This window comes from Pundamilia nyererei, unplaced genomic scaffold (assembly GCF_000239375.1).
Source record: "Pundamilia nyererei isolate P.nyererei 1_Seehausen unplaced genomic scaffold, PunNye1.0 scaffold00308, whole genome shotgun sequence".
NCBI lineage: Eukaryota > Metazoa > Chordata > Actinopteri > Cichliformes > Cichlidae > Pundamilia > Pundamilia nyererei.
Genome location: NW_005187709.1, coordinates 161,233 through 185,623, shown reverse-complemented (window position 1 = coordinate 185,623; position 24,391 = coordinate 161,233). Strand labels below are relative to the sequence as shown.

Below are 24,391 nucleotides of genomic sequence, written 5' to 3'. Positions count from 1 at the left end.
CTCTGTTTCTTTCTCACTTTTTTCGGTTTGTTACTTTTGTGTGTGTGTGTGTGTGTGTGTGTGTGTGTGTGTGTGTGTGTGTGTGTGTGTGTGTGCGTGTGTGCGTTTCTCCAAGTGATGACTTTGAGTTTGTCACATGTCTCAGCCCTGTGTTGAAGGCCATTTGTCAATGGTGGAATCATTATACATGTTCCTGTCCCCCTCCCAGATGGGCATGGTGATCACCACTGACCCCCTGTGACAACCACAGCACCTTCATTATGTCACCACGGCCACCCTGTCACTACAGCAACTCTTTAACCGTCTGTGTGACACCCCTGGGTGAGACTCCAATCTCTCATCCGGAGGCCTGCCTGTCTCCGAGCTTGTCACTCTGTGCGCACACTGAGTCTGGCTGTCTCTGTTGCCTGTGTGTTTACACCTTACTCCATCTGCCTTTTTTTAATCATTATATTGTATTAAACTTTGACAAATCAGCCCTGTAACTAACAGTAATATTAGTTACTGGTTCCCTAAACAGCTACAAACAACATCTTTCTATCATCTATTAGACAACTGACAACTAGACAACTGAACCGTCAATTAATAAAATAATTTCCTAGTGGGCACTATAGATATACATTTTGTCCTTCCCAGTGGGATTATTATAGATAACACACTGGACACTACACTATTACCTCTCCCCCTATTTTCTAATCAGCAATTATTCAATTATGTCCCAACAGTTGGAGGGTATTGCCAATGTCGGGTGGGGGGGACCCCAGGGCCCCGCAGAACGCCTGTGATTAGTGTTGCATCTGCAGAGAGGTGACAGAATCCCTCTTCAAATATTTTGTCTTCATTTTACGGCTCTGAGATGCAATTATGGAGCAGCAGTTCATTACAGCAGCACGCAGCGCTTCATGTTTTATGCATGTCGCCTCATTTAGGGCCTTTATTAATGAGCCAGGCCTGACCAGGCTGCTTGAGACTGTACTGCAGACTGTGCGATGGCCACCAATGGCTTGTGTTTGTGTAGGTGTTTGCGTGCTGGTGGTATGAGTAAGGAGGAGTAGGGAAACGGGGGGAAGGAAGGAGAGTGAACCAGAATGAAGGCTAGATGGAAAAACACAATAAAAAATGTCACTGAGAGAAAACTGAATGAAACAGAAAACGCGTGTGGTCAGTGCGGTGGTCACTTCGCCGCTGTGCCCTCTTTATACCCAGCAGCCGGCCTCGTAATGCGGCTCTAGTGTTGAGACTGGTGCAGACTGGTTTGGCTTTAAGTCAGTACATTGAAGGGGTGGGGGCAGCAGGGGTGACTAACCGCACCTCCCTCCGCAGAAGAAACTCCATCTGCATCCAACATTGAGACAGATGAGGCCAATTTGGGTCCTTAAATTTCTGGGCTGTGATGGATGTGGGGTGGCTGTGCACGCTGAGAGGTTTGCGAAGGGAATGGGCGAGAGAGAGGGGAGACAGGTGAGGAAAGTGAGAAAGAGGGGGACATTCAGTGTGACACAGAATGTGAGAACAGGGAAGGAAAGAAGGGTGAAGGAGACTCACCTCTGAGCATGAGTGGTTTGAATTTATTGCTTAAATTGGTGTGTTTATTGGATTTTTATTTTACTCTTTAATGTACGGCGCAGACATAGAAAGTTTGGAGACATGGGGTCAAAATTGTTCATAAAGTTTAGAATTCTTCTGAGTGCACAGGACACACACACACACACACACACACACACACACACACACACACACACACACACACACAGTGGAGTTATGGAGGTGATATAATGGGGTACTCGATCCAGACCCTTGACCTGACAAATTAAGCTATGAGGCTAACAGCAAACATCGGTATGTCTTTATGCTTGATGCCCGCACACAGTATGTTTTGGCACTTTCTTTGCAGGTTTCAGCTGAAGCAAATCTGAAGCTAATGTGCCGGAAATGCGAGTAACCAAAAATGTCTTTGTTGGATTTTTTTGTTTGTTTTTTTCACCGCTGAGCTTCTCTTTTCTAAAGCAATCAGTGTTTGTATGGAAGGCAGAAATTCGAGGACAACATTACTGATTAACTGATACTCACTGATCTCATTTATTTGCATCTAATTATTGATATCTGACACTTAGATATTTTACGTATCTTCATGAGTTACAAACTACCTTCTTTAACATTGCAGATTTTGAGTAGGTACAGGCTGTATTTGCCCACAAATGTGCCCAGCTTTAACTGACTAATGGCCTTCTTACTGCAGACCAGGGCTCCCATCTGGACTGCAGATCAGCCCCCTTTGATAAGAACTACCATCCTCAGGCCTACATAAATATTTTATCAAGTATAATGGAAATTGTCAAATCAATCTAATTGTGTAATGCATTACGAAGACATCAAACTCAAACAAAGCACATATGCTATCATTTCTTTTAACGACCAGGCCAGACCGGGCCAGGCTGGGCCTGGTTGAGCTGGCGGTTTTGTACCCAGGGGGCCTTCCGCAAGGCTGGGGTGGCTGGCAGCAACCACTCTGGATATACATCTCTCGCAGACTGGCCTCACTCACATTTCATCAAAGGAATCAATTTCTCAAATGTGCACAACTGTGAGCCATAATTATATTAGGGCCCAATGGCAGTTAGCCATGACATGAAAGAGAAAGAAAGAGAGAGAGAGAGAGGAGGTAGAAAGAGAATGCTCATCTATGCAGGTTTGAACTGGAATCGTTGTTATTGTTAAAAATGGGCAATTTTTTTTAGGTCAAACATATTTTTTTAGCTTTGGTGAACGTAACTCTTCCACACATTTTTTTTTCTAGATTTTATAGGTTTGCTTTCATTTTTCTATAGCTTAGTGGAAGATTGCTGATGCTGCTGTCTAAAAGGAAGATAGAAGGATGAGGACACAGAAGCAGGAAGATAGATGAAAGGAATGGCGCAGGTGACCAGAGCAAACAAATCAAAAGCTTAGGGTGTGTGACATGCTGCAGGGCGCTGAGCTGGGGGTAATTTCAGAGGAAAACACGTAGGAGTTTAGGGGATTAATGACCTTTGTCAACATGTTCTTTGCACATGTCACTTCAGAGGCAGGCACTTTTTAAAATCTTGTTTATTTGCACTTCTACTTCTAACTCAAGCAAGCAATCAGCAGGCACTCATTAGGAAATTAAGATCCGCGTCTCAACACAGGCTTGCTCATGAGTTGTTGTTGATTACTTCTTTACTTCTGTCTGTGGCTTTACGATGGATCAGGCAGATTCCATAAACTTTGTATGGTCACAGTCTTAGCGTGAAGTATGCTATCCACTATTCCCCACCATAATCCCTTTTCACCTTATAGCTTTCCCTTTCTCTTTACATTTACTCCTGCTCGTTCTTCTCATCTCCTCTATCCCAGGGTCATTGTATAATGCAGAGGGCCCTCTCTCTGTGCACCAGCTGATGTATGGCTTGTGGAAACAATGTGAGTACTGGGCTGTTATTCTGTTTGCTTTACATTTGACAGGCTTGAGTTAGCGTCCGACTGGGATCCTATCTCATTAGGCCAAATGCTAGGCTAAAACAATCATAAAAATCATTTGGCAACTGGCATCCCACTTAGGAACACCTGTCAACATACAGGCGGAAGATAAACTCGTGAAATTGGAGTCAGGGCCCCGATTGAATCGGGATGCGGGATAGAGATGGAGGGAGGAGTGAGCAGGAGAGATGCCCCTATGCTCCATGTTGTTAGCGACTTAATGGTATGAAGTGGCTGGGCTGATGCAGAGACTTCCTTGTTGATGATATTGATTGTGGTTTTAGGATGTAAAGTGTGTGTGTGTGTGTGTGTGTGTGTGTGTGTGTGTGTGTGTGTGTGTGTGTGTGTGTGTGTGTGTATAGGGGTGTGTGTGTGTAGGGGTGTGTGTGTGCAGCACATCCATCTCTGTGTTCATCAAGATTTCATTCATTAGTGTTTCATTAATAATAAATGTGATTTGTTAATCATCCACGTTGATGTTCCAAGCAGAGTGAATTTTTTTTACAGCAAATTCATAAAGAAAAGGACTTTGTATATACATGCGTGTCAGTCAGTAGCTCACAACTGCATGAAACGACACAAGCCTCCCCTCAATCTCAACATTTTTTTTTTCTTTTATGCAAACACACATTTTCTCCCCCTCTCTCGATTCCTCGCACAGGCCTCTCTCTTTCCCTCTGCTGTTTCTTCCCCTCCTCTCCCTGTCTAAACATACATCTTTATCAAGCGGTTGTTGTCAGACAACATTAGATAATTAATAGGCCATTTGTCAAGCCTGTGAGAAACATGTTAAAATCCCCGAGCAGCTCGGCAGATAAATCCTGGCGCGTACACAGACTCCTTTGTTGTGTCAGCCTGCCATCGGAGCTGCAGATTTACCATTAAAGGACGCTCATTATTAATCACAACTAATGCTAATTAATTAGGTGTCTGTGTGTATGTGTGTATGTGTGTGCGCGCACAGGGGACCAGCTCAAAGTTTCAGTTTGTTCCACGGTGTTAATTGGTAACTTCGCCCACGGCCCTTAATGGAGTGTTTTCCATTTGGAATGAGGAGTCATTGACTAAGACAAGGGGGAAAAAACATGGACAATGCTCTCATTAATTAACACTGTGTTAAGAGCTCTGTTCCCGTTAGTGTGTGTTTATGTGTGTATGTGTGCATGTGTGTGTGTGTGTGTGCGTGTGTGCCAGCTTAAACATTTTGCATAATACAAATACCAATTTGTAATAATATGGAGTGAAGGCAGCTATATAAATGGTATTTATTTAAACATACAGTAACAGAGCATTACTTACACAAAACCATCTTTGATGTATTTTCTGGTCTCTCTGGGAGTAAGCATGAAAAGCATAAGAGAAATACAAACACATAAAGCCACTAGAACAAAATTTTACATTCACATATTTTTATATTATTTGTTTAGATTTTTACCACATTCTGTCTAACAAACCATATCTTGTTTTAAATGTGGAAATTCTTGGTGGTCTGAGAACCAAATGCTGACAGATAAACTGTGGACAATTGCCTAAAACTGTTGTTGTCGAGCTACCTACAGATTTGAATGTTTGTGCTTCGTATCAGTCAGTTCCACAGTCACCCCAATGGACCCACGGACCAAAAGACTCCCTAAAAGCGGTGTTAAGGCCTCCATTAAGCACAAAGACAGAGTTAATTAGGAAGCTTATTGCCTCTCCCGAGGCCATGGGGCTCCAAACGCTCTCCTATGCACCCTGCTGAGGGAATATAGCCGCACAGTGATGCACTGTAATTAACAGTACTTAGCAAATCTACAGCAGTCATTTTCTGATTGGCAGTAGCTGTGAGAGCGTTAAAATTAACCAAATGAAAGATAATTATTTTTATGTGTTTTGAATTCTGTCACAGTCTCTTGGGGTATCTTGTTTTTCAGGACAAAAGCAGAAACAACAGCAATCATGCTATGGCCCTTCAGTCGCTGCCACATATTTTGAGTATTTGTGTTTTCAGTGCTCATTTTTACTGCACAGATATTCTTTCTAAGTTCTTGGAACAGCAGAGCAAACTGGTTTTCTGTGGTGCTTGGATATAAAGCGAAAGCAGGGATGTGATGAAGTGTGCAGTTTTTAAATGTGGATGATGACAAATGGAGGAGATCATATGTGATAATGTTTGACCTGTAGTACAAGGGTAAGACCCCATACATCGCCTCATGCCTGGCTGTCTGTTATCACATGAGAAAAATGATGTCTACAGATAAGCACGAGGGCCGCTCCACATTAGGTGAGAAGTTAATTTCCATATTTCATGATCTAAGACCCCCATCAATCAAGTCTTCGAGCTCTTTCTCTGGTAAATGATTTGTACTCTGAATTGTCCTCAGGCTCAGTAGATGAATGATGTTTTCATCTCATTGTATACTATGAACAGACATACAGTGGAAAAACTCTTTTCCTAACTTCACCCACTGTCTACAAATAATAAAACTCATGGTTTAGCTGACAGATTATATTTTTTTTAAGTCTTAATATTTTTGACTTCTCCAGCTCTTCCTCACCTGCTAACAACAAGACGCAGCCAAATAATTAAATAAAATACAGACAAAAAATAGAACTGGAAAAAAAGACACACAACAGCAGGAAAGACAGCGGATCAAAGAACCAAAAAAAAATAAAAAAAACACTCAGAGAGGAGGGGTCGAGTATGTCCACAGGTAGGTTATTCTCTCTGTAAACATATGTATCCATTTGTCCCGTGGGTGCGTCCTCTTGGCGTCCCGTCAGCACTGGCTGGGTCACACCTCCATTAGGGGCTTTGTCACAGTGATTAATAGCTCTTTCTATCATCTTTAATTCACTCCCTGATGATGGCGGCCGTGCTCGCTGCTTGGGGTAATCATGTGATGTATGAGTTCGCCCAACACATTGTGGCAGAGGTGAAAATCATTCCACCCATGCAGATAGCAGGGCCGGGAACGAATGTTTTCCCTCTTAATAAAAATTAATGAATTTGGCATCAAGCTCAACCATTTGAATACATGATGTATAAGTATGTGGGCATATCTGTGTTTATTCAAAAAGCCAATATGTGCTTTCCTGTGCTAATGGCTGATTCTGATGAGGAGATAATTTTGTTTCCCTCACTGTTTTGCTTTTTGTCTTTTGGATACATAAACATGAAAGTTTCTCAGGAGTGCACCCCCTCCCGTGCTTGCTGGTACTATCTTGATGTGCAATCTGTGTTATTAATGCAGTTGAAGTCATGAGCATGCTCTGAGATGGAGTTCCCCTTCTCAATCCAAAATTCTTTCAGAGCTCCCACTTTGATGAAGGGCGTCAGCTTGAAGTAATGTCCATTACTGAACAAACAAACACGACCGTTTGCTGCATGTAGGCAGAGCATTAAAAATGCATGCACTCGCACACACACACACATACACACACACACACACTGATCTGATCATCCAACTGCAGTGTCACTGCTGTCCACACACCTAAGCAAAGCCCTAAGACTAAATTATCAGTCATCTACACATGAGACCACAATTTTCAAAACTCTGCACATAGCATATTTGTTTTCAGCAATCGTTTACTTTACAGAAACATATATGTTTATGAGCCGAAATGCTCTTGTGGAGTCCAGTGGACCAGAGGAATTCCTGGCCTGAATCAAATATAAACTTGGAGACCAGCGTGAGAGGGAAAATGTCAGAGGAGAAACAGCAATGGTGGGATACAGTTACCTTTAAAAGCTCTTGTCCCTCTACCATGTGGCAAACTTCACATCCAGGCCTCTAACCATGTTACACAGTCTCTGTGCTGAAAATCATTACCCTTACTCCCAGAGCCACATTGGGTTTCATGCCCGGCCCAGTCCAGTCGAGTCTTTGAAAGACGTCTCCTTTAAATTCCCTGGGCCCACACAGTGTGTATGTCAAACACAATAGTTGTACACCGTGTAGACACTGTGATCAGGTATTGCTGCAGGGAATGACTATCAGAACTGCTTTAGTTGTAAGTACGCCTTGACAAAACATGCACGCACAGGTGCACATGCTGGATTACACAGAAAATAATAATATAACAGAGAGCTGATTCAGCAAACTATGTTCATGCATAGATTTTTATTTCTTTGCCACAGCAAACACACAGTTTGACAGGAATTATGATTCTTACTGACAGAGGAAAACATCTTATGTACTACTTATGCAGTACTTTACAGTTTTACATTCCTCTTCACCACAACTTGTGTTCTGACCTTGAGAAAAATGGAGTCTGCATATATTTACAAATGTGTAGCTCGCTGGTCTTTGCTTATCTTGTGTGTCGAGTAATGTAGCAGTGCTAAGTTGCAAGCATACAAATATTGAAGTGCATTGGTTTTGTTCAAGTCTTAAGTTAATTTCTCAGGTTAGTTCATGACCGCCTGTGGCCAATCACAATGCCCCATTTATTCAATCAGACACATGTTTAATTCAAGGCCAGTGAACAAGAAGTGCGTGTGTGTATCTGGGTGGATCAAAGGTTCCGTGGCTGACAGCGCTGAGGTACAGTGTCACACAGGAAGCCCTTCAGGAATGTTCCTCATCCCAGGGATGGGTTGTTGAGCCTCATTAGCAGAGCTCCTTCTCCCTGTGACCTGTCAGTGTGTGTTAGGCACAGCCCACCACAGAACAGCAGTTTCCTGTGGATCATTTCCGGCTTTTAGTGTCTTTCTGTCCCACCCTGCAACACCTGGCTAGCAGCCCGTTGCGTTCGCTGGCTCAATTACTGCCTTGCTGTGTCTTTGATTGCTGGGCGACATCTCATATATGATGTTGTATTTAAAACGTCCTACCTGTACATATGACTTTGTATTTTAAATGCAACTGTTTTTCAAATTAATGTGCTTCTTGCAATCTACCTCTGTTTCAAAGACTTCACAGCATTGCAAGTTTATACCATCACAGATTGTTTCAACACTGGGAATAATTCAATCTTTATTTCACTATTAGGCTCAACAGCCACGTGTGCCATTCTAAAGAAGCCCAGTGTGGGTTGAGGGGTCGTGCTTCAATATCCTGTTTCACTCCACTCACAATAAACCCTAGTGTGTGTCTCTCTGTTCCCTCTGTTTTCACTGCACATTGAAGAAAGAGTTCAGGAAAAAGAATTATAAAACAGCCAGAATAGCACAATGCTGGGTCAACCCTTTGCCGTAGGGCCCAAAAACCTGTTTTTGACCTAATAGGTTTTATTTTAAAAATTAAATTTGCCTTGCTTAATTCCTAAGGCAGGAACATGCCAGGCGAGTACAAATTATAAACAAGAAGTGGGCTCACTTCAGGATCTCCTGTTTTTTACTACTAATTTCCACTGCAACAGAATGAAGGTCCCCTTGCATGATACATTTGCTGTTTCCAGACCCGAAGGCCCTTCTGTCTCCTACTGTTTATTTGAACTAATCAAGTTTTCATATGTTGTCCTCCATCTCTGAAGTAAGTTAAAGAGATGGGAACAATAACCCGTTGCCACTTTATGTCATTGGGCATGACCCTCACATCAAGACTTCTTGTCTCTTGCAGGTGACGGAGATGATAAGATACCTCTTTATCCATCCGACATCTTAGACGACGTATGCGGCTCTGATGGGGATCCTACACCTTCTTCGGCCCTGCCAGAAGACCCGGGATCACCTTCACTCTCTGACGATGAGTCCTCTCCACAGGACCATCTGTCATTCCAACACCAAAGCATCTTTTTCCCCCAAGAAGATCTGAGCATTCCCTTTGACTTTGAATTGCGAGAGTCAACCGTCCCATCTGGAGGGCTGGGCATCTGGAGCCGCAGGAAGGTGAACGTCGGGGAGCGATTTGGACCATATGAAGGAGAGCACAGGCCTTGTCTCCAAGATCCTACTCAAGGCTGGGAGGTAGGAACATATACAAACTCCTGTATTTCATTATGTTATCTAGTGACAGGGAATAAAGCTGGGAAGAGAGATGTTTATAGGTGGCATCAAAGATCCTTTAGGCAACCAGGGTGTCCAGATTAAAACAAGAAGTGTTTATGTGCATTTATGTGACATAACTGCATTTCACTATGTTTTTTCTACAGCAGTAATATCACACTTTTTGACGAGACGGAATTTCCTTCCCCTGTACACTGTGTAGCGTTCACATCAGTCCACTTTTTATTTCCTTCCATGTCGTCATGTTCACATTTAGCACAGTGACCACAAAGTTGTTGCTGCCGTTTGTTGCCCAATGATGTAATGTTAGGTCAGCGCGACTGAAAGAAAGTGAGTTGAGCTCGTGCTCTTAACTCAATTAAAATGAAAAGCCATAAATCCCTTCTTCATCCCGGTTAGGGACCCAGTGCGACCACTGGCAAATCACATATTGGTCAGCAGACACAAAAAAATCGAATGCAGGGTCACGGCACAAGGTCAAAGGTTAGATGTGGTCTCTGTCAGTGTCAGGCTAGTTCAGTTTTATGGAGCAGGACGGAGAGGCGCGGGGGAGTATTGGCTTCATTCAGACTCCCAAAATAGATCCTCTCTCATTTGAACGTGAGGATTTAGTCTTTGAAACTCAGGGATTTGTAGCGCAGAGCCAGGCTCATTAAGAAAAGCCGACCATGCAGCTCACTGAAGTGAGAAGTCAAGGTATATAAAGAAAACGATGATTCAATACAGCATTTTTCCTCTTTGTAGAGTCTAACTACAGAGAACGTTTCCGTGCTGCACTTTATAGCTGACTGAGAGCATGTTGGTAAAATATTAACATTCAGCTCATATAAATAGTTTGGGATTTGGACTCGTCCTCAGTTGGTTTGCATCATACAGCATTAATCCAGCCCATCAGTTCAAACTTAGTGGTTTTTGGTTTGGAGAAAACCAAAATAAATTTCTGCTCCTTAGCTATTTTATTATTTCTTTTTAAGCTGAATTTCTCCAGGAAGCAACTTCTACCTCTTTATCAACTGCAGAGTGGGATGCAAATATAAATTTGCGTTAAATCGAAGTGATGAAATAGTCTTTATTTAAGCCAATTTTCATGATATAAAATCATAATATGAAGTCCCTGTCTCTCCCAAAGAGATTTACAGCTGGTTGAACAAGCTCTGGGTTATTCTTTTTCCCAGGGAAGGAAATAAAGAAAAAAGGTTTCATGAATTTTAATCCTGTGGTAATTTATGGGGAGCTTGAATAATAATATGTATTTAAGAAGCTGAGGAGCTTGGATGTGAGTGTGCATATGTGTGTGTCTTGGGGCAGGCGGATGGGGGAGTTGAGGGGAAAGATGGGATCCTGGCGAGGCAGCACTGTATCACAATGTTTAATTACCGCCCTGACAGCAAGCCATAACTCTTTCCATTAAGTAAATAAGTTGTAAAGAATTTATGATGAAATGCCACATTATTCAGAATGGATATTCAGTGATGACATCCCTCTGCATTAAATATGGTAAACACCATTAAGCCCTCCTGACCCTCCCCCTCTTCTCCCATGCCCACCCGTTTACTATCCCTCGGCCATCGCTCACCCCACTCCCTCCGCCTTCCTTTTGCCTGCAACCCGTCAATATGCCAATAACCCTGCGGAGGGTCTGTAAAAATAAAATTGATTTGGTAAATGTGAGCTAAGATAGATATGTTTGCTTTCATCATCAATCCCGCACAGCGCAGCAAGGTGATGTCACCGACCGTGGAGCGATAAAGTGGCGCTCCCATCTGGAGCTTTTGATCTAGGGCTCTGAAGCAGCTCAGGCCAGTGGTGACAGACTGGGGAAAGTTTGTCACCAGGGAGGCCACCACTTCTCAGCGCCATCACCATAAATTTGGGAGCTTTATTCATAAAGGGGAAGAATGAGTTATGACAACCATGATGCTTTATGAATACAGGAATGGTGACTTATGGGAAAGATAGCTTCTGTAAATAAAAGGCAGAGAAGCAGTGGCGAGGGATCTGTCAAGCTCACCTACGCTGTCGCATGCAGAACCAAAGTGCTGACCGTGCTAGCAGTTGTGTGCACAGTGTGAATGTATTTGTGTTTGTGTGCATGCTTAGGCAATTGTATTAGTTAGTTGTGTTGTTTTTTATGAGCGAATTGTGTTTGTGCTGAGGATTGTATAGATCTAATGTTACCTGTGTCAGTCTGAAATCCTTCAATCAGACACTAGTTCAGAATGTGAGGAAGAGCTCTGCCTTATCACAAAGAAAAGTTAGAGCACTAGAGGAAGAAAGATTGGGGTCCTGAAACAACTTTAAAGATATGTCAGAATTGAATTCTCAAAACACTGAAAGCAACAAAAACCTTTAAGAATTTATGTGTTATTCAATCTAATGCCTAAAATAAGCAAAAATATTTAAGTTGGAGTAGTAGTATGTATAGGTTGTCAATTAAATTTAAGCAAATATGTGGCAATGACTTCTTATTAAAGCTCAGATTTCTGATTCCCATCATTTGAAGCAGACATTCAGAGCCTTGAGAAAGTCCAGAAGGATCAGTAATCCAAAGTTTGTTCCATGAGACAAACCATCATCATACAGCAGCAGTTTAATGATCCAAAACGCACCTCAGAAATTTCCAAAACTACCAAGGAGACCGAGCTGTCATTTTTCACGTCATAATCCCGCTCAACGGCAAAGGGGGAGAATATCAAATACTAAAATATTTTGAAATGCATTTTTTAATTCAAATTCAATTCAATTTCTTTATTGTTCCACAAGGGGAAATTAGTTTAGCAGCAGGATAAAAATAAACAGAACAATACTATAAAATAATAATAACAATAATAATGATAGAAAGTTCAAGGACAATTATTTGCCATTAAGGAGACAAGACGCAGTAGGGATAAAAGAGACCTGGAGTCTTTTAGTCCTCCTCGGAGGTACTCTAAAACGGCGGCCGGAAGGCAACAACTCAAACTCACTGTGAAGTGGATGGTTCACACAATTAATAATAGAATGAGCCTTTCTAAGCACATTTCTATTGTAAATGGCCAAAAGTCCGTCTTGCCAACGTCATGAAATTTTGCTAGCAGTTTTTACCAGAAGTCCCAACCGATTCTTATTCTTCACCGTCAGGTTACCAAACCAGGCAGAAATACAAAAAGACATCACAGATTCGATAAAACAAGGACAACATCTCAGATGAGACATTAAAAGAGCTCATTTTCCTTAAAAAGAACAGTCTTTGTTGAACTTTTTTAGTAGTGGCATCAGCATGAGATTCAAAACACAGTTTATGGTCAAGTACCACACCTAGATATTTATAACTCTCAACTATCCCAATATCTGCAGTTTTAATGATAGTAGGTGATGAGCTATAAGAGGACTTCCTAAAATCAATAATCATGTCTTTAGTTTTTGACACATTAAGTGAAAGGAAGGACTCATCACACCAATTCACAAAATCATCTACAACCTGTCCATGGCCTGACTCGTCCCCCACTAGAAGACTGACGATCACTGTGTCGTCAGCAAACTTCAGGATGTGTCTGTTCGTGAAACTGCTGCGACACTCATTTGTGTACAGAATGAACAGAAGGGGAGAGAGGCAGCAACCCTGGGGTGATCCAGTAGAGGAGGAGAGCACAGATTGTCACAGATTTCACTCAAATATTGAAGTTAATATTATGGTGCGATGAAAGATGCATTAAATCTGAAAGAAATGTGGGTGTAAATGTTTTACATACCGATGGTGTAAGATTTATTCCTTTTTAACAAAAACAGAAACATAAATGCCGCTTTATGACTTAAGATTCATATTCAACTTTAGTGAACTAAATTTCATGACAACAAGAACAAATTTCAAATAAGTCCAAATGGTGTTAAATATCTTCAGCTTTGAATATAATTGGGATCTTGTAAAACAAACAAAAATAACCGTATTGCATTCAGCCTTTCTTAGAATAAGGATGTTATGGCCTGCACTTGCCCACAGCATTTGCATGTGTTTCCCCATGGCCTCCTTGAAAATACTCTTAACGCCTGGATGCCCACCAGTCCATATTCTGCTGTCTCTTTCTCTGAGTCGTTAGCATTGAAATTCAAACTCCATTTGTGTCTGTCCTCTTCTCAGCAGCAGCAACAATAAGACAGACAGCTAAAGACCCGGAGAGAGTTATCCGGCACTCAATGAGCCTTTGGGCTCACCCAAACTTGGAGCCCCACAGGATTATGGTTCCTGGGCTTAGAAAACTGGGTGCCTCCTGCTGGAGGAGCACTGGGCGGAGCAGGTTAGGGATACGAGAAGGGGTGGGATGGCGGGTGGGGCGGGACAGGGGCGCTTAGGGTCTTTGTGCACCTCTTGAGGGAGAAGTGGAGGTGGAGGTGGAGGCGATACTGTTGGTGGCAGTGGTGGTGGTGGGGAGGTGGTGTAGGAGATTAGCAGTGATGGTGAATGGGAGTAGAGGATTAAATGGCTGGGCAGGGCCTTTCCAGGCTCTGCCTGTCTTCTCAACCTCCCAGTCATGAGAGGATGGGAGGATGGAAGGAGGAGGAGTGGCAGATGCCTGACCAGGAGGAGGTTCATCTTTTCACTTAGTGTCAATTCAAAACGGTGTGCTTGTGATTAACTGCAACACAATAATAAATCTTAAAATTCAGGTTCGATTTGTTGATAAAACTTCATCCTAAAGAACCTTAAGCAGTCACATTGATCATATAAGGAGGTGTCGGGTCATATTTACTTAACAGCAAAAATAAATAAATCAAAAAAAATTAAAAATCAATCTGAAGTGTTTTGCTACTTTAGCATTTTATACATTTACTATAAACTAGGAAATGAAGCATTTGTGTGTCTGCATGCTGCATGTGTGTCAGTGTATGTTTTTATGTATGCATGCGTGAGACAGAGTGTGAGAGTGTAGATGGAGGGCGTTTCAAGAGGGCGTGTTTTTTGTGCACGGATAAGCTGCTGTCCTGAATGAATGCAGATGTCTCTGGCTGGCTGTCCGCCTGTCCTCTGTGCGCTGATGGCCTGTCACCTCTCTCTGTCACGAGGAGAAAGAGCCACTCTCAGTCCTGGCTAAAAGCCTCTTAATCCCCCAGCCCCTGCCACATCCCATCTACTGTCAGCATAGATGGCCCTGCCCACAGCAGCGCTTAGAAAGGCCAGCACTAGGGATGAACCTCTCTGTCACTCACGCGCTCCCTCAATGGGCACACATCTTCACATTTTCACACATTTACACACACGCGCGGGCGTAGTTTTCAGAAATTCAAAGTGAAAAAGTCTTGCATCTACAAAGGCAACGTGAACAGCGGTTGTCAATGCATTGTGCCGTGCGAACACAAGGCAGCGCTGACATCGTTGTGGGAACCTACGAGAAGCGCACCAACAAAAGCACCAACTGACCGCTGGGACACTGTGTGCAATAACACAGGAACACTATCACTGAGGTAGGCAAGTACAACCACCAAATGTGTCACCCAATAGACAGGATGTTCTGAACAAGACACCTTGTTATGGCTGTGCTGCAGAGGAAATATGCAATTTAATCACATATTAGTGGCAATTACAGGGATATAACTGAGATCTGTGTGTGTGTGTTACTACTAGTTAAATTTTCCTGATATCTGAGCCCCAGTCACTCCCAGGTTTATTTTTCAACTCCCATAATTAAACTATAATAAAACAAAAAACATTGCCATTGGAATGACACTCATGTTGGAAGAGTCCACCACTCACCCTTTACATATCACACAAATGATTAGTGACAATGCAGAAAGTGTCGCTGCTGTATACAAGGTTCTGAATATGTTACGATGCTTTTATGCAGGAAAACAAATCTTGCACTTCAAATCGAAATTATAGCTGTCACCTGCAATTTAACTCTGTAAATCATTTTCTCCTTATCTAATCAAACACTTCAGCCTTGCCTTGGCCAGCACTACCAGCAATGATAATGTCAAGATACCCTGACCCATTTAATATCTGAAGGTAAAAGCAGTTTAACCTTTGAAGAATTCTCCAACTTCACCATTCGTCTTCTCTGGTGACATTGCAGTACATACATGTTCAAGAGAAATGCTGCACAAGAGCAAAGCAGCCTTTTAAACAGTGTGCAAACAATATAAATTGCATTCTTTATGAGCTCAAATGCATCATATATGTCAATGTGATCAATCCCAGTTTTGTTCTGCTATCCCAACCTGTCTGTCTACTATATTTAAATAACAGGAATTCATAGATGTCAGGAAAAAAAGCATAAATTTGTAACAATTTACTTACTTCAGTTAGAAAGCTAACTGAAGTAAGTAATTGTATTGTTATATTTCAGCTAAGTAAAAACTATGTGTTTTAACCTGCTAGGCAACAAAAACATCTGAGATGTTCAAATGTTGCTGTGTGTGTAGACTCCCATGAGTCAAAACAACCCCAGAAGTGCATTCACCCGTGTGTGTCAGCATCTTGCCCTTGTCTCTCCTGGTGTCTGTGAGGGAGATGGGCTTTTTGTCCTGTGTAACTGGATCTTGATTGTCTTGGACGGCAGTGATGCCCGTTCAAAACCCCCAAAGACAAAGCAAGCTGGGGGTCCATCTCCCTGCCTCTCAGCTGACTGATAATCCATTTCTTTGGGTTAATCTGTTGCTTGTTGGTGCTGGTCGAGGCCAGTGTGTGTCAGTTGATCTGGGTGTTCGAGAGGTGGCGGGTAACTGATGTTCTAATCTCATGTGAGAGGAGCGAGAGGAGACGAGACACATTCATACAGACCGAATATAAGACATTACGTGTGAGGGTATTTACCGAGAGGAGTGCTGGGTCAGCCAAATCCCCCACTTTCTCCAGAGGCTACTGTTCTCTTGTTAAAGAACATAAAAACTATACAGATTTCTTATCCCCCCTTCTCCACCTTCTCCTCTTGGTTCCCCCGCCTCCTGCCTTTCCTCCGTCTGAGTTCCCAGCAGGGAGAGGAAGCTAGGTTAACTAACTGAACAAAGTCAGAGTGAATTGCAGAAGGACAAAGGCAGGCGTGAGTGGGGGCTATGCCAGTTGGAAGGTGTAGCCAGCAGCACAATACCAGGTGAAGGAGGCTCTCACCAGGGATCCATCCAAGCAGGGCAAAGGTCACCAGCCTTATTAGATCTGAAGTGAATGGAAAAACCTGTTTGATTGAAGAAGGAGGTCAGAAAAAGCAGGGATGAGGACGGAGGAGTCCACGTATTTCAAAAGCTCAAGGCAGGGGGCATGTTTCTCTCCCTATTATACCTGACACATCTGCAAGCAAAAGTTTGAGGAGCTGATAGTGCATGGTGGGAGTCAGAAAACACACATAAAATGCTCTGTTCTTAACAAAGGAGGCTCCGGAACGCATGCAGAGCAAGCTCAATAACGCAGTGACACATGTCTAGACAGCCACAGATATAATGGAATTTATATGCAGGTACATTAACTCACGGGGGAGATATAAACGCTGCTGCCTTGTAACACACATTTAGATCATCTACTCGGCTGTAGAATCTATAGCACTGTTAATACTTCTGATAGAAGAGGGAATCCTCAAAGTGAGCCTTAAAAGCTGTAACAGCTATTAGATCATTTACAGGTCGAAGTAAAAGCAGAAATGAGAAAAGTTTACCAGCTTGAGCTAATTCATTAGATCCATGAAGCTGGACGGCAATTAGAGAACGCTAGAGCTAACATCCTCTTGTTAATTTACAATTCTGTTGGTAGTAAATGTGGAGAAAGTTCTGAAGTAAATATAGAAAAAACTATTAAAAGAATGAACAATGACTCCACCCGTGTAAGGAACAATCAAATCAAACGCATCTCATCATCTGCACACTACTACAAAATGCCATTATTCGCTTACACAGCAGCACTGCATGTTTGAATAGTTCATCCATTTTCACAGTTCACCAAACCCAGTGAAATAAATGCCACAGGTTTAACACCCAAACACAGACCCACAAAATGTGCCCTCTGCACTCTGCACAGATAGGAGTGAAAATGAGGGGACCGCTAAACAGCATACAGGAAGCCGAGGTGATGAATTCCGTGTGCGGAGCCATGGAGCTAGGCCCATAGATACCTTATCTAGGGGGATTGATAGGGGAAGCACCTTCCCTTAAAACACACCACTGATTGTTTCCAAATGTCTTCCCAATGGGGTGGGTTATAGTGAGGGGGTAGACGGGGACTCGGGGGCAGAGTTTGCAGGTTTTTTATTGGTCCAGTCTGAGGAAATAGAGATGGAATAGCAACTTTGTCCTGGCTTTCCTGCCCTGTGTTGCTGCTAGTGCTTAACTACCAGTCAGATCGCATTACCCAGGCAGTAAATCTAAGTACCGGTTAACGCAAATAATCAAGAGCTAATACTGCTCTACAAAACCACTTTCTCAGTGTCTGTGGTCAGAGCTGTGCAAACAGGCACAACCCAAGGCTTTCTGCCCTCTTAGCCTCTGCAGGACTCTCCCTCATACTCTCACAGCTATTATCACCTACACAGAATCATAATCTCCACATACATATATGCATCCATGTATTCCTTATGAATCGTGCACATTTCTATATGTATTGTGTGGCTGGTGTGGTTTGAGTACCTATTATTTGGTTAAACATGGTCAAATCTTCAGACCAGACCAAATTTAGCACAGTAATGTGCTCCACCTTTCCCCAATTACTCTATATTCGTACTCCAATTACAATAGAGCACGTCTCAAACCAGAACTGTGAGCAGCCAGTTCTAGAGGGAGCGAAAGTAGAGGCCCAGGGTGGCAGTAATGAGGTCTTAACCCCGACTTTGCTCTATTATGTCATAATGCTTTAATTTGAGCCATATGATAGGCTGCTGTGCACTCTTGTGTTATTGGAAAGTCAATATTTGTGAGCTGGCCTTGTCTGTTCCCCTCAGATGTCGTCCCGGAGTGAATGAAAAAAGAAAAAAAGCCAAAAATCACGCAGGAGCAAATGATTGGCAGAAAAGAGGACCACACCAGGTTGTTCCAGGGTGTTGTATATACTGCTTGGTAACGCGAGTTATTAAAATGATAGGATCAATTAAGATGTCTCATCTACTCTGACTGCATGAATAAATATAGAGACTTATGTCACACGTGCCACACTGGTCAATAGAACTGTGATTAAAAAAAACACCCTTTTAGTATAACTAGTATTGATAGAAGTATTACTGCTAGTACAAGTGTACAGAATAAATCAATGTTAGTTATTTCCTGCTCATTTCACAATTAATGTAAATGTTTGGTTTTACATTTACCTGAAAAAAATGTTCACTTTACCACTGTAGGTCCATATGTATTGTTCCTTTATATCTCCAGTCCACCATATTTCACTATATTTTCAGCAAAAAAAATTTTCAACCTTAGTAACTTATATATAAACATAAGTTAATTTTTGAGATTTGTGATTGTTTACTGTAAATGTTATGTTGGGAAAAAAAACTAGTGAATTTTGCTCTAGCTCATCTAGCTAAAAAGCTTGTTCACCATCCCAAACACAGGAAATCCCACTCGTCCCTTGATATATGTTAAATATATGCAGAGAACGCTGGGCTTTTAAATATAAATATTTTAATTGTCATATTGTCTAGTTTACTCAGTGCTGCACTTCTGCCCACACACCTTCGACCAGCCACTCATGTCTGCATCTCTTTCTAATCTAAGCAGTTCTTTGGCCTGCTGATACAGAGTGCCAATTAACAAACAGTGTATGAAATAGTTTGTACACGGTTTGAAGGTCACATTTTAAATTACTCTGGCGCTTGTATTTAATGGGGTTAATTACCTTGGTAATAACAAAGGACCACATCCTGGCCAATAATTGTTTTCAAATTGCTTTCAGGTTGCTTATTAATGATTTAGTCCATTAGTTATTGTCATTATGTAATTACAGTATGGGATGTTTAATTATATTCAGGATAAACATGCATTCCTTTAAAAACAAAAAAAGGGTTGATCGCTTCTTTTGAACAGGGTGAAGAATTTACTGCACCTGCTCATTAAGCAATGAATGATCGGATTCATTTGTAACTTTAAATGCCTTTGGGAAAATTGAAGGAAGGAAGGAATTATTGGCCAATGATATATAAGGGCTGCATTTAAAGTAACAGCGAGAATCTTTATTATACCTGTTCTTATGTATATAAGTGTTTTGGGGTTGTTTTGAGGATGTAAAATGAATACAGCTCGTGAGTTTATATATATACATGTTTTTGTTTTAAGTATGGAGCATGGAGCAGGCAATTAATGTCCCCTCATAGCTGTCACCCTTTGTCAGCAGATGAATGCAGCTTTGTCACCCAAAGATAGCGGTTAGCAGATAGTGCTTTTAGAAAAGGCAGTCCCAGAGTGACTAGGAGGAAACCTATGCATAACAACTGAGGGGCAGTCTGGAAGAAGATAGCATGGGCAAAAACTAGACAGGGTAAACAGAAGAGTGATAAATGAGGCAGAAGAGAACCAAAGACAGATAAAAGGGAGTGAAGGGTACAAGAGAAAGAGAAAATCAGCCAAAATGAATGAAAGAGAGACAAAATGAGCTGAGGAGGTGGAGAGGGAACTCGATGTCCTGTCTCTGGTACGTGCTGAGGGAGACAGATTTCCCGGTGGAGTGTTCCCAAGTGTCCCCCTGCAGTCTGTAATAGGATTTTCCAGGCTACAGCAGGTAGTCTGTGAAGGAACTTTGTTCATGGGAGCTCACAGATAAGGGTTAATGCAGCCCAAAGGTTCCTCCACTTCACACGGCGCTTTGGGAGTCTGTCGCTCCCTCCTCATCTGCCTGCAGTGTCAGCACCAATCCGTCACAAAGGATTTCTTCCCGCAAAACTCCGTGGCCATTTCTGACATCTCCAACAAACTAATTGTTGTCTCCTGCTCTGGCAAGTCCTGTGAAGTCCTAACGAGTTAGCGTCTTTTGCACAGATGAAAAAAAGTCTTGCAAAATCTATTTCTCAGCTGAATTACGCTCTGTCATCAGCCCAAAGTGGGAGAGGAGAGGAGGAGAGGATGCAAAAAAACAGATCCTGGTAGAGTGTCTTAGAGCAGAGTTTGGATCATCCACATTCCCTCCTCCAATTGTTCTCTTTCCTTAGGCCGTTTTATGGTTGCTTCCCTTCCCTCCAAGCTACTTTATGACATGCATTGTGAAGCTTTAGAGTTCTGGGCACCCTCTCATTGGGCCATGCAGTGCTTCTCCCCAGCCTGAGTGACAGTGGGATCAGGTCCAACTGCCACCCAGGACACTGAGCCATAAATCATCCTGCTGGCACCAGATTCTACTTCCTGAACAGCTACCAGTTCCTGCAGGGGACAAAAAGGCCTTTGTGGACTTTAGGAAGCAAAAAACCTCTCCTCTCTTGAAGGACTCTGATGTTTATGAGCGATGCTGAGAAAGAATTAGGGAAAAGAGTTTCCATTTCTTGTACTTTCTCTCTCATTAAGCACGTTAATAAGGCAATGACTAAACCACTGTTAACTGAATGTGAACACCTGTTCAGTAAAAGGTCCAAATCAGATCAGCTACTGTTTGTTTACATGCATCGCCATAGAAACTACCCACTGAAATGACTTCACAGAGATAAAGTAATCAGCTTTCGGTTTCCCCATGAACCCAGCCTTCCAGTTTCATCTCTGTTAAAATAAAGAACTGCCCTCCCAGAGCTGCAGCGGGCTTCGTGGCCTCCCTTCACGCCTCCCTCACTGTTTTACATTCCTTATTTCCACCAGTCTCAGTCCTGCATGTGTGTTTGGATGGCTCCACCTCACTGTCAGGCTGTGAGGGACGGCTGTTTTCCTTGCAGGCCAGATCAAGACAGGGGATTGGCCCCAGGGGGCCCAAGGATGTGAAGCTTCTGGCATGTCCCGTAAATCTAGGGTTCCATCTCCATTGCTCGATCTGCACCCAGCAATGAGAACATCAATGAGGCGTGAGGATGAACATTCCTCAGACTGCTCTCGCACACAAACCCCCAGGTTTTGCTTGCAGAATAACACCTCGCCGCCCCTCTCTTCTGACTAGTGAGCTGTCCATCTCAGCAAAAAGTCAGTCTTTCCATCCCTGATGAAAGAAGCCCCAAACCCCAAATCTTCAGCCATGAAAAGTTTCACAAAGAGGCTGCCTGCTTCGTGTGTAACCTTGTATTAAATGATGATTATGAAAAGGCGTGTTATTCTAGAGTCTATGAGAAGTCTATGTTGATATATGTGCTTCCCGTAACCATCTGCCAATCCAACAGCATGAACCTGGCAAGGCTCTCCAAACACAAGGAGTTTAAGCCATTCACAGTCCTTACACATTAACAGCTATGTGAGGGATGTTTTTTTTAAAACTCTTTTATATGTTGTTAAAGTGTCAAAAAGTTTAGATGGGACACCGCTTTCAGAATTCTTCTGAATCACTTTTTATATCTATTTTACTCTTTACCTTATTTTCATTTGTGTCTGATTCTTTTTCTACAGTACAGACAGGCAGTCTGTCTGTTATGTTCAGGGGTGAGAGGAACCAGGACAAAGGGGTAGACTGAAAAGTACACTGACCAATCAATAAGCATAGATGCACTGACCACATGGGCCCCAACCAGCTCATGCGGCCCTGTTTCTCCTCACCCAGCCAGCCATGTTAGCCACGTTAACCAGATTTTTCACCCAAATGGAAATGCAGCCTGTCACTTCCATGCAGCCTCCAACTGCTGTGTCTGTCCAATCCGTCACTGCGTGCTAGCGGCCGCACAAATAGGCCTGCCACTCTCACTGTCATCTGAGTAACGGATGTCCCATCGTTACCACGGGGTGGGACCAGGCAGCACTCAGGTCCACTTTCGCTCCTCCTTAATTTTTTTCTCCTTCCTCTTCCTCTCATGGGCTCCCATTGATGAGTGGACTAGGAGTTTAAGTATGAATATGTGTATGTGGGCGCTTTTCCGGGAACAGAGGCATGATTTTTTTTTTCTCTGTGCCGTGAATGCTCCCCCTCAATCTCCAACCCTCTGCTCAAATCTTCCATCAAGACTCAAAAGCATTGGTATAATAGGAGCAGGGGTTGGATGAAATAAATTGTGTCCTGGACTGGTAACCTAACAGCCATCATAAATAATGTAGACCTATTTGAAGGGGAAGATGGGGCATTAGAAGCTATTTACACTCCAGGAGCCATGCTATCGATCAGCATGGGACGTCCTATAGATAAGAATGGGATGATGTCATGGTTATTTATGATGATTCTTGATGGTAAGGCTACAAAAGGGATTTTGGGGCGACAGCATCATCAGTTTTTGGGATGTAGGGGGGGTATGATGCATTCTACCATCAATGGAGCAATCAGCGGGGTGGTTGAGGGAGACGCAATGGTGGATGCCTCTGACAAACGGACACCCTCACACAACCATATTCCCACACATAAAGAGGCACGGAGACACAAACAATCACAGCCGCACACAGAAACATGCCACATGCATGCAGACACACGCACACAGCTGTGATAAATGCCACCGGTGTGAATAGGGTCTATAAAGACCGGTGAGTGGAGATAGCTCAGAGGAGATCCAGTACATCTCCTTCTCCCTGCGCCGTATACACATCAACATACATATGTAGAGAGTGCAATAAAACACTACATTTCCACTGGTGTGCTGTGAAGTGAGCCAAAGGCTATATTCAATATGAGTCTGGGACAGAATTACCATTCAGGGATCACTTCACAGGTCAGACAAGTACACGAGACTCTGTTGTATTTGATCAAAATTTAGAAACTGTGAGAAGTCGAGGCCATGCGAGCTGTAGTGGAAGAGGAAATAGGAGGAAGACATCTTGAAGAAAAACTTTGAGGTTCAAGCGTAGGTACTGGTCACGTATCACACATGTCATAACAGTGATGTTTGAATAGCTTCAAGTCAAACGAGTTCTATGGATGCCAGGATAATTTAATACATCAGCCGGTTTATTACTTTCAACGTAATAAAATATCATTATTCCATTCGACTTCAATAAAAAAATTTTATCCAATGTACCATTTACACAACAACAAATACAAATGTTTAAGCTTAAATGTTAGAATGCAATCTCTCTCTATTAAAAGCACAGTGTCTTAATAATGAGTGACGTTTCAGTCTGTAATCATTATACCGTCATTCCGGCAACTGCAGCTTATTATAGTAAACATTAAGCACGCTTAGGCTTTAAATAGTTCACACGCAGCGCATATGCAAACATATTTCAGTATGCCATAGCTTTTAAAATGTTTAAATTAAAGGAGAAAAAGAAGGTGGAAAAACTACAGAAAGAGAAACTCCCGGTGGTGAGGGAGGTGTGGGGCAGTGGAAAGAGGAGAACAGGAGGGGAGAAAAAGCTGGCACGACTCCACAGTGTTTTCTGTCGCTGGCCCCTCGGAGCAGAAACATTATTGTGAATATTAGTTCAGAACTTCTGGCACCCATCCAGGCATCGGTCTCTGGCTGCGCAGGGTGGAGGCGGGGTGATTAGCAGCAGGGTTCGAGCCCCATCATACACACACAAGCAACTACTGCCATTAACCGCCGCCACCCCCATCTCGTCATCACACTCAAGACTAGAAAGGCTCCACAACAACAAGATGTGTGGAGTCTAAAGTCCTGCCCAGCCCTGATAACAAGTTCCAGCTTTTTAAAAATAAGCAAACACATGTGGCTGTTTGATGTCCCCCTTATCTCTGCTAACTCTGAATTCTCAGAGAGTTTCTCCAGCGAGATCAAATTCAGTAATTAATCTGCTCGCCTTTTTTTATGAAATATTATTGAGAAAAACTTTTTGCTCAAACTCAAAAGCTCACAGCTGTGTCCATGCGCCACTGGAGTTTCCGCCAGGCTTCTTTCATGCTGCTAATGAGAAAGCAGCAGAGAAGCCTGCAAAAGTCTGCTGAGCGCCGTTAGAACTTGTTTTTCTTAGAAACATTAAAGTTGTGTGGTTGTTCTTTATAGAGCAGAGAGGGAGGAA

General features: G+C 42.7%; 1 protein-coding gene across 1 annotated transcript in view; it reads left to right on the top strand.

The window, feature by feature from the left end:
* Positions 1 to 24,391, top strand: part of mecom (MDS1 and EVI1 complex locus) — a 123,404-nt gene that overhangs the window by 30,528 nt on the left and 68,485 nt on the right. The window contains exon 2 of the mRNA XM_005751379.2: positions 9,042 to 9,388. Within this exon, the coding sequence (XP_005751436.1) occupies positions 9,042 to 9,388 (347 nt within the window). The remainder of the gene's footprint in view (positions 1 to 9,041; positions 9,389 to 24,391) is intronic.